Raw genomic sequence first — 12,122 nt, 5'->3', positions numbered from 1 at the left:
GTCCCTCTGCATATTGGTGAGCAATATGTTTGGAACATCGAAACACAAAAAAATCACAGTATCAAATTGCAACACATACAGAATCGTGAGAATTACAATATATATCGTATCGGCACCTAAGCATCGGGATAATATCGTTTCGTGAGTTCCCAGGCAATTCCCAGCCCTATAATTGATCTGACATTTAGGCAGAGGAATACTGAAAATAGGAACGGATCAGTAACATGCAAACCACACCGGCCACACTGCGTGCGCAAGCGGTGCAAAATAAATGTACACATACATGTTATTGAGTCATTTCAGCCACACCACTCGGGCCGTGAACGTGCGCAGTGTCTGTGCAGCCAAGCGCTAAACTAGATCTTGGTTCTATTTGAGACACTTAATGTCCAGCCTCTCCATTCTACTCATTGGTGTTCAGGAGCATCCAACCCCACGTGGGTATTTGAACGATGAACGAGGCGATATTAATCGTTGATAACTAACAAAAAACTCCAAGAGCATAATTGTGATCATTTTTTGCAATAGCATAAATGAAATGTATTTATTATATGTTAGAATGTATTGGCTCAGAACGGGATTGCTAGATGCCCAGCTTTTCTAGTGATAAAAGTCGGAGTAAAGAAACATGATTTTGTAAGATGTGGATGGACAAAATCAGCATGCGCATGATGGAGGATGCACTCTAGTGGCCGGTGTAGTCAGTATGTGGACACCCCTTCAAATTAGTGGATTCGGCTATTTCAGCCACACCCGTTGCTGACTGGTGTATGAAATCGAACACACAGCCATGCAATCTCCATATGCAAACATTGGCAGTGGAATGGCCTTACTGAAGAGCTCAGTGACATTCAACGTGGCACCATCATAGGATTCCACCTTTCCAACAAGTCAGTTTGTCAAATTTCTGCCCTGCTAGCACTGCCCCGGTCAAGTGCTGTTATTGTGAAGTTGAAACATCTAGGAGCAACAATGGCTCAGCTGCGAAGTGGTAGGCCACACAAGCTCACAGAAAGGTACCGCCGAGTGCTGAAGCGGGTAAAAATCGTCTGTCCTCGGTTTCAACACTCACTACTGAGCTCCAAACTGCCTCTGGAAGCAACGTCAGCACAATAACTGTTCGTTCGGGAGCTTCATGAAATGGGTTTCCTTGGCCGAGCAGCAGCACACAAGCCTAAGATCACCATGCGCAATACCAAGCGTCAACTGGAGGGGTGTAAAACTTGCCGTCACTGGACTCTGGAGCAGTGGAAACGCGTTCTCTGGAGTGATGAATCACGCTTCACCATCTGGCAGACCGACAGACGAATCTGGATTTGGCAAATGCCAGGAGAATGCTACCTGCCCCAATGCATAGTGCCAACTGTAAAGTTTGGTGGAGGAGGAATAATGGTCTGGGGGTGTTTCTCATGGTTCGGGCTAGGCCCCATAGTTCCAGTGAAGGGAAATATGAATGCTACAGCATACAATGACATTCTAGACGATTCTGTGCTTCCAGCTTTGTGGCAGCAGTTTGGGAAGGCTCTTTCCTGTTTCAGCATGACAATTCCGCTGTGCTCAAAGCAAGCTCCATACAGAAATTATTTGTCGAGATCAGTGTGGAGAAACTTGACTTGCCTGCACAGAGCCCTGACCTCAACCCCATCGAACACCTTTTGGAGGAATTGGAACGGCGACTGCGAGCCAGGCCCAACATCCCATCTGTTCTCCTCTCTGTGTCTCAGACTGATCAGACACGCACATACTCCACCCTAATTCTCATTTAGGCAGCCGACAGAGAGAAGGGAAGGGAAAGGAGAGAGGGAGAGGGAGAGAGACGGAGAGAGGTAGAGAGATGGAGAGAGCAAGAGAGACGGAGAGAGAGAGAGTAGCCTCAGACTAGAGAATAGAGAGTTTGAGCTGCAGGAAACTCTGTGCAACTTGATGATGTAAAGGTGGAATAATAGAGTACAGACAGGAATATTGCTCACAGTAACCGGCTAGACAGGCCACTGTGACATAAAGATATTACTGCCTATTTGAATATCATTGACACCCAAAGCACCTTGAAAAATGATTGTGTAACAATACTTATCAGAAGTCATGTTGCTTAATGCTGTTTGCCATCATGTTTCTGTCATCATTTAGAGTTAATGTACTGTATCTTGTTTAATGTCTACCACATGCATTAGTGGTGAGCTTTGGCAGCATGCATTGAGAGAGAGAGAGAGAGAGAGAGAGAGAGCGAGAGAGAGAGAGAGAGAGAGCAGAGAGAGAGAGAGAGAGAGAGAGAGAGAGAGAGAGAGAGAGAGAGAGAGAGAGAGCACATTGGCTCCCAGGGTGGCTGCTACTTTGTACTCCAAACACAGTCCTCCTGTCTGTCCCCCAAGCCATTCTAATCTGATCGTCTTTCTCTCCACTTTCGATGGGATTGTGTCCTTAATTGCATTGCTCTTCTCTCTCTCATTACAATTGACTTTGTATTCTGTGTGAGGGTTTGTGTCCGTGTGTGTTAAACTAAAGCCATGTTTGCGTGTGTGTACGTGTCTCTTACAGGCGTGTGTGTGTGTGTTTCTGTACAGTATGTCAATGCTTGAGTGTGTGTTTCTGTACAGTATGTCAATACTTGTGTGTGTGTGTGTGTACACTACTTCTCCTGATTGGATTATTAAGAGAGACATCCATCTTTTCAGCCCCTCCCATGGTGCTCTGGTAAAGATCAGCGCTATCGATCCCAATACAGCTCTATTTCCTCTCTGTGTCCAAACTTATTAGAAGCTCTCCTCTCACACAGTCCTTTGATCCCTCCTTCCCTTTCTCTACTTTGTAAGCCCCGCTCTCTCTTCCCCCCCTTATTTTGTTCTCTCTCTACATCCTCTCCTCTCTTTCTTCTTCTTACTTTTCTTTACGGCATCTCTCCCTTTTCCATTCTCCCTCTCTCCCCCACTCGCTCTCCCCCTCTCTCTTTCTATCACCAACTCACCCCCCTCTCTCTGTGTCTCCGTGCAGGCTATCTATCCTAGCCCAGAGGAGGGCTGGCAGATCTACAGTTCAGCTCAGGATGCAGATGGGAAGTGTATCTGTACAGTGGTGGCCCCGGCGCAGAACATGTGTAACCGAGACCCACGCAGTCGGCAGCTCCGCCAGCTCATGGAGAAGGTAACAGCCATCAACAACTTACACATTGTGTTACCCAAGTCTGGTACAATCACACACGCACACACACGACGCAGGCTTAGAAACCAATCCACACCCTGGCTCCTTCTGTAGTAAACCAATTAGACTCTTAGCGATGAACAGTCACATTATGACAGTCACACTATGACAGTCACACTATGACAGTCACACTCACTCTATCCCACTGAGATTTGATCAGTCATGCACGCAAACATTGTGTGTCAGAATACTTAGTTTGTCAGTCAAAACGATTGCAGTAGCTTTAGAAAAAAAGGTACCCATGAAGATTGGATTCATTGAGCCTTCGTCTTGTAGCGTTGTTCCAATTGGATCCATTAGGTTGAAAAACAAAGTCAAGAAAAAGCAGTGAAGAAAAAGAATATGAACCAAATCAGTAAATGGAGCAGCCAGCCTAATGCTGCAGCTGCACTCTAACTGTTCACAATGTCAATTTAAATAAACAGTCAAACACACCAGCTCTCTTGCTCCACACTCATACACTCTCTACACCATCTCTCCACACTCATACACTACAGCACAGCAGCCATATGAAATAGAATGCCTGCAAAAAATGCCCGCATAAAAAACAGGAGAGCATGCACTCATTTACACACATCTGTTGTTGTGCCTGCCTCTAACAGAGCTGTGTGTGAAACACATATCCTCAAACATGTAGAGAGATGCTGGAATAGCTTGGCAGCGGCCTGAGAGCACTGAATATGCAAATGCAATCTCCAACCACTCTCTGCGCCCCACACACATACACAAACATACACATACACAAACATACATACACAAACATGCACACACACACATGCACACACACACAGGTTTGGGGAGAGGGATGCTGAATTCCAAACTCCATAGACTCTCCTGTAAGTCTGAAATGATTGGATAGGTTTAAGCCACCCCAGCAAATCAGAAGCCAAGGTGAATCACAAGGTGCAACGTAACCGATCCTTTCAGGTCTAGAAGAGAGCCTAGTGGTTAGGTAGGGGTATTATGTATTCAGGAGGAGGAACAAGGCCAGATAGAGGCCACACACACACACACACAGAGACAGAGAGAGAGAGAGAGAGAGAGAGAGAGAGAGAGAGAGAGAGATGTTGACTCTGCTGTCCTGCAGTTGCATCGATCGACAGATAGATGCCAAGAGCGCGTCAGTCGGCGTGTGTATCTAACCCCAACTCTCCACCTCCTTCCAGAGGTTTCAGCAGTTGTGTTGTGGCTAATAATTTGGCTTGCTGAGACTCTTGTCCAGGCCTTTTTCCCCAGCAGGGCACTCTGCTCTAACTTCTCATAGACACATCTCCAGCTCTACTGTACATACTAGACCACTGTAGCCTGGAGCCTGGCAGGAGGCAGTATTGAGTTAGGGTTGGTGAGGGGAGTCTGTGGGTGGGAAAAAGATAGAGGGAGAGGCGGAGGGAGAGAGAGAGAGAGATAGGAAGGCCGACATTGATAGGGTGCTGAGAGAAGAGGAGAGCTGAGGTAAATTGAGATGCTGAATGGGCTGTGGAAGCCTCAGTGGATCAATGAGACACCTGAATTCTCTGATCTCATTCACACTGATAGCCATCTTTTCCCCTTCCTTTCACGCTGTGTGTCTCCTCCGCTCAGGTTTTTGACTGACACACACACACACACACACACACACACACACACACACACACACACACACACACACACACACACACACACACACACACACACACACACACACCACACACACACACACACACACACTTTTTTGACGAATGCACAAATGTGTGTGTGGGCATGGTGTGTGTGAGCTTGTAAGACAGCAGCTGTGAAGGACTACCGCTCCTGTCTAATAAAGGCCAGACTAATGAGGACACCTGGGGTCAGTGGTTCTGTCTCTGAGCCACCTGCCCAGCATACCATAGAGCCTAGCAGAGGAGGAGGTGGGCTGAATGGAGACACTCTGTCATCCAATATAACATCCTCATTTAAAACACACTAGACATGATCCTCACCTCAGACAGCCAAGGATATGCTAACAATGTACCGTACAAAGTTCAATTCTATCCAGAGATTGTAAAATACCACAATAAAATGCCACAATATCTAGCATCATTTGTAAAGGTGTACAAATTCCATACCCATGGTCACGGTTAGGGCTGTTGCGGTGATCATCATATTACCGCCACACCGGCACTCAAAGTCAATTGTAATGAGAGAGAGAGAAGAGCAATGCAATTAAGGACACAAGCCCATTGAAAGTGGACAGAAAGACGATCAGATTAGAATGATTTCTCTCTCTCTCTCTCTCTCTCTCTCTCTCTCTCTCTCTCTCTCTCTCTCTCTCTGAATTGTAATGCGTGCTGCCAAAGCTCACCACTAATGCATGTGGTAGACATTAAACAAGATACAGTACATTAACTCTAAATGATGACAGAAACACGATGGCAAACAGCATTAAGCTACATGATTTCTGATAAGTATTGTTACACAATAATTTTTCAAGGTGCATAGGCTAAGGTGGCTAAGGTGTATGTAAACTTTTGACTTCAACTGTATGGGAACTCTTTCAAGACTGCTGGAAAAGCATTCCTGGTGATGCTGGTTGAGAGAATGCCAAGAGTGTGCAAGACTGTCATCAAGGCAAAGGTGGTTACTTTGAAGAATCTAAAATCTAAAATATGTTTTGATTTGTTTATCAGTTTTTTGGTTACTGCATGATTCCATATGTGTTATTTCATAGTTTTGATGTCTTCACCATTATTCAACAATGTACAAAATAGTAAAAATAAAGAAAAACCCTTGAATGAGTACGTGTGTCCAAACTTTTGACTGGTACTGTATATATTTACAAAGAAAATATATGGGGGATTGGAAATGATGCAAACAATTACATTTATGGAAGCCACAATCTATCTGCAATAAAAAAGCTGGTCTACCCCCTAAAAGAATACAATAATAATACTAATAATTCCACATGACTGTTGAGTTATCTCCTCTTATGCACTGCATTGGTAGTACCCAACTCACAAACTTGACCAACAGGTCCTAATGACCTGGTACTCAGGGCTCTAACAACCATCAGGTCCTAATGACCTGGTACTCAGGGCTCTAACGACCATCAGGTCCTAATGACCTGGTACTCAGGGCTCTAACGACCATCAGGGCTCTAGCGACCATCAGGTCCTAATGACCTGGTACTCAGGGCTCTAACGACCATCAGGTCCTAATGACCTGGTACTCAGGGCTCTAACGAACATCGGGTCCTAATGACCTGGTACTCAGGGCTCTAACGACCATCAGGGCTCTAACGACCATCAGGTCCTAATGACCTGGTACTCAGGGCTCTATTGTCCCTCTAACCACTCTGACAGCAATTCACCAAATTCTTTGAGTTTGGACTGTAGTATTATGCATACTGGATGGTCTGGTTACCTTATGCTACACTCCAAAATGTCTATCCATTATTCTGGGAGAGAACGTATAGGCCTAGGCGACGCTATTGGTTAATTGATTGTGCAGGGCGGCTTCCAGAGTTAGCCTACAATTATAGTGAATTTTATTTTATTTTGAATAGCCTAGTAATAGGGCATTTTTTTTATTTTCATAATTAATAGGCTGACACATTACCTTTAGCTGGAGAATATCTCACCACAGTGCGTCTCCATCGCCTCCTCTTTCTCCTTCTGTCCTTCTATATACAATCCTGTGTGAAAGCAGAGGTTTGATGGTTGCCACTAAAAAGAGGAGGATGAAAATATGAAAATATGATGAGAGAACAGCACGTGCAGCCTGAGGCAAATAACAAAGCTCAAGTTCTTTTTGCAACTTTCTCAAATCATCAATAGCCTATAGTCGCATCATGCAGCCCATATTTGTTTTGATTTAAGACATTCTAAGGTTTGTATCATTCACAACTAAAGTTCCCAAATAACTCTAAATCTAGCATATAAATCTAATGTAGCAAATGATCATTTTTACGCTCAACATAGCCACTTCATATGCCCACTCTCTCCTGGATGGGAAAAATATCCTTTCTATTTTATTCAGCTAAGTTCAATTATATTCTTCATACTATAAAATCATATAATATAAAATAATGAACAAATAAGCCTTTCACACCACCGTGACCTCCTAACTGAACTAGCCTACAGCCTATGTCATGGCTACAGCCTATGTCATGGCTACGCCTATGTCATGGCTACAGCCTATGTCATGGCTACAGTCTATGTCATGGCTACAGTCTATGTCATGGCTACAGTCTATGTCATGGCTACAGTCTATGTCATGGCTACAGTCTATGTCATGGGCGCACAGCAAGATAACATACTGTAGGCCAACTCATTTTCAGTTCTTCTGAAATACATTTTCTTCATATCATGTTTCTTTAGACCTGACTACAATAATAATGGATATATTGTGATGGTGTATATTAATTGTATTTATTAGACTTTTATGTTCCAAAGGCGCACATCAGAGGCTTGTATGCAGCTTGTATGTGTAGATGCCTGGAGACGCTAAACACGTTTATGTTAATTAACTGTAAATTATCGCGAGCCCTAGGCCCAGCTCGAGTCATGGTGTCCGCAGGTGACAGACAGACAGACAGACAGACAGACATTTAGACAGACAGACAGACATTTAGACAGACAGACAGACAGACAGACAGACATTTAGACAGACAGACAGACAGACAGACAGACATTTAAATGGACAGACATTTAGACAGACAGACAGACATTTAGACATTTAGACAGACAGACAGACATTTAGACAGACAGACATTTAGACAGACAGACAGACAGACAGACGTTTAGACAGACATTTAGACAGACAGACAGACAGACAGACAGACAGACAGACAGACAGACAGACAGACAGACAGACAGACAGACAGACAGACAGACAGACAGACAGACAGACAGACAGACAGACAGACAGACAGACAGACAGACAGACATTTAAACAGCCAGACAGACAGACATACATTTAAACAGACAGACATTTAAACAGCCAGACAGACAGACAGACATTTAAACAGCCAGACAGACAGACAGACATTTAAACAGACAGACATTTAAACAGCCAGACATTTAAACAGCCAGCCAGACAGACAGACAGACATTTAAACAGACAGACAGACAGACATTTAAACAGACAGATAGACAGACAGACATTTAAACAGACAGACAGACAGACATTTAAACAGCCAGCCAGACAGACAGACATTTAAACAGACAGACAGACAGACATTTAAACAGACAGATAGACAGACATTTAAACAGACAGACAGACAGACATTTAAACAGACAGACATTTAAACAGACAGACAGACAGACATTTAAACAGACAGATAGACAGACATTTAGACAGACAGACAGACATTTAAACAGACAGACATTTAAACAGACAGACAGACAGACATTTAAACAGACAGATAGACAGACATTTAGACAGACAGACAGACATTTAAACAGACAGACATTTAAACAGCTTGTATCACTTCCCTCAGTGTGATAAGGAAGAGATATGGAGCAGCATAACTCACTGTGCTGGACCGCCAGACAGCAGAAGCAGATTTGACTAGAACATGTATCTAAACCAGCCAAGAGAAGGAATATGGAACTAGCTAGCAGTCTGTGGTTAGCGTTCGCTAATGTTAGTGTTACCTCAAGGCCTCTCTGGGGATGGAGATACCTGTCTATCACACCTGCCAGGACAGAATATGTCTACACACAGTCACACACAACCCGAGGCGTCATAATACACACTACATGACCAAAAGTATGTGAACACCTGCTCATCGAATATCTCATTCTAAAATCATGGCCATTAAAATGGAGTTGGTCTTCCCTTTGCTGCAATAACAGCCTTCACTATTATGGGAAGGAAGGCTTTCCAATGGATGTTGGAACATTGTTACAGGGACTTGCTTCCATTCAACCACAAGAGCATTAGTGAGGTTGGGCACTGATGTTGGGCGATTAGGCATGGCTCGCAGTCGGCATTCCAATTCATCCCAAAGGTGTTTGAGGGGGTTGAGGTCAGGGCTCTGTGCAGGCCAGTCAAGTTTTTCCACACCGATCTCGACAAACCATTTCTTTATGAACCTCGCTTTATGCACGGGGGCATTAGATTCTAGAATGTCATTGTATGTTCTAGCATTAAGATTTCCCTTCACTGGAAATAAGGGGCCTCGCTACCATGAAACGCTGCCATGAAAAAAAAAAGCCCCAGATCATTATTCCTCCTCCACCAAACTTTACAGTTGGCGGTATGCATTGGGGCAGGTAGCATTCGCCTGGCATCCGCCAAACCCAGATTTGTCCGTCAGACTGCCTGATGGTGAAGCGTGATTCATCACTCCAGAGAACAGGTGATCTTAGGCTTGTGTGGGGTTGCTCGGCCATGGAAACCCATTTCATGAAGCCCCCTGACGAGCAGTTATTGTGATGATGTTGCTCCCAGAGGCAGTTTGGAGCTCGGTAGTGTGTGTTGCAACCGAGGGCAGATGATTTTTACTCTCCTAAACGTTTCCACTTCACAATAACAGCACTTATAGTTGACTGGGGCAGCTATAGCAGGACAGAAATTTGACACACTGACTTGTTGGAAAGGTGGCATCCTATGACGGTGTTGAAAGTCACTGAGCTCTTCAGTAAGGCCATTCCACTGCCAATGTTTGTCTATGGAGATTGCATGGCTCTGTGCTCAGCTGTGACTGAAATAACCGAATCCAGTAATCATACTTTTGTATATAGAGTGTAATTCATGTACAGTACATACTTTAATACACACATTGAATGAACTACAAACTACATAATAATTAATGTACATAAATGAATACCCAAATTAATATTTAATCTTCTTCCGGATCGGTGTCCCTTCCACGGGACGGTTGAGCTAACGTAGGCTAATGCGATTAGCATGAGGTTGTAAGTATTCTGTTAATTAGTTACATACGGTTTGGCCAGTTGAACCCTGGCCAGTATGTGTGTGGGAGAGTGGGTGTAGTGTGTGGGTGGAATAGAGCAGTAGCAGAGTGTATAGTGAGTGGGTGGTTCCAGTGGGCAGATGTCCCAGTGGGTGGGCAGGACAGCTGGTGGTGAGAGGAGGAAGACACAACTAACTTCTGATAAGAGGAAGTGAAGGCAAAGTGCTGTTGGGAGTACGGCACAGCACACTCATTTTAATAAAAAGGAAAACACAGGCCACTGAATAAACATGTCATGTTGTGTGTGTCTGACTCCGTGTCTGTCTGTGAGTCTGTGTGTCTGACTCTAGCCCCGTTTATACATTGTGCTAACATGGATCCGTCCTGATCTTGTCTACATACTGATTGTGCCCACATGTCCAGAAATGTGTCTACACATGGTATTATAATGTGTCTGTTATCCGTCTGCATTGTCACAAGAGTTCCTGGTCCCTTCATTTATGCAAATGATTTCACAGCTATTCCTTCAAAATAACATTTATTTATTGTAAGACACATATTGATGTAGTCAGTCAATGGTGCCACCTCTCAATGATTTTAGAGGGAGGAATAATGATGATTTAAATGGTTTCCTTGTACAGATCGGTCTACACTAGTAAGATATCCAGACACAATGTGTGTTTGACTACCTCTGGAGTTGGGCAGGATGATCTGTGTCCTTTGAGTGTCTACACCTGTCAAAAAATGTGGGCACAATCGGAATGTGGACAAGATCAGGACAAATGACTCAAATTAGAACCAGGTATAAACGGGGCTTCTGTATCTATTTGTCTGTCTGTGCGTCTGTGTGTCTAACAGCATGTGCGTGTTTGACTGACAGGTCCAGAACATCACCCAGTCCATGGAGTTGCTGGACCTGCGGACCAACAGGGACCTTCAGTATGTGAGGAACACAGAGAGCCTGATGAAGGCTGTAGACGTCAAGCTGAAGACTGCCTCAGACAACCCCCGAAGCCTCAACCCCAAGAGCTTACAGGTAACGCACATGACATGCATGTGTCCATTCATCTGTCCTGAAAATCAATCACACAGGTTTCTACGTCAAGCATATTTCTAAACTATGTATGTGAACTTTCTGATAAGAACTTTCTATAGGAATATCCTGGACTCTAGCACAGGCTTTATAACGTATATTTACTACAGCTTCCTCTACATCACACAACATTATGACACACTAACACTCACATAGCTTATCTTCATCTGCTATTTCAGTGTAATTGAGTCATGTACAGGAGGCAATTTCAGCACAATCTCTCCTGCATTATTAAAACCCCACGACCAAGCACAAGTGTCTCTCTCTCTCTCTCTCTCTCTCTCTCTCTCTCTCTCTCAGTTAACAGCCATATATATTCACATTTATCTATTCCTTATCTTCCTACAAGCGGAATCTCAGGCTCCATTATCAGCAGGTCCTTTCCACGCGTTTCTTACACTCTGCGGATATTAGATGGACCATAAAATGGTTTGATTAAAAGATGCTTTGATAAATTCTTAATGCGTAAACTTGATTTACTGCTGGGACTCTGCACGGCAACAGGGATGGGCCTGGGGAATGGCCTTATGGTGTTTCTCTCTCTACACCTTTTATTATTAAAGTCACTGCAATGTTTACGAAATCCCCCCCCATTCATCAATATATCTTAATATCACTAACATATGCCAAGTCATGCAAATTCAAATAGCTTTCCAAATGTGAATAAATACTCATTCACAATCCAATGGGTCGAGAAAAAACTGCATAAGTCTAAAAGCTGCATTTGACTTTCTGTGAGACAGCCTGATGAATGTGTGGAGCTCAACGTCGCCGATGGCAGGGCACGGGAGATTAACGAGAGGGAATTTTTGCGGGGCGAACGGGGGAAAATGAGATTTATAATGTGACGCTGTGGGGCTGAGAGCTGCTCCATCACCAGATTTACGATAAACCTTAACAAGGAGAAAACAGCCCCCCCTGTGGTGGACTAGTTTTATTGATGTGCCTGCTGCTCCT

General features: G+C 44.0%; 1 protein-coding gene across 2 annotated transcripts in view; it reads left to right on the top strand.

Moving 5' to 3' along the window:
* The window catches only part of LOC106601278 (noelin-2), a 75,510-nt gene that overhangs the window by 56,879 nt on the left and 6,509 nt on the right, over nt 1-12,122 (top strand). For both annotated transcript variants that reach the window (XM_014193365.3, XM_014193364.3), the window contains exons 2-3: nt 2,989-3,138; nt 10,953-11,108. In XM_014193365.3, the coding sequence (XP_014048840.2) occupies nt 2,989-3,138; nt 10,953-11,108 (306 nt within the window). The remainder of the gene's footprint in view (nt 1-2,988; nt 3,139-10,952; nt 11,109-12,122) is intronic.

Source organism: Salmo salar, chromosome 03 (genome assembly GCF_965601325.2).
Source record: "Salmo salar chromosome 03, fSalSal1, whole genome shotgun sequence".
Taxonomy (NCBI): Eukaryota; Metazoa; Chordata; class Actinopteri; order Salmoniformes; family Salmonidae; genus Salmo; species Salmo salar.
The sequence above is the reverse complement of the archived record's forward strand: the minus strand, read 5'-3'. Positions and strand labels throughout refer to the sequence as shown.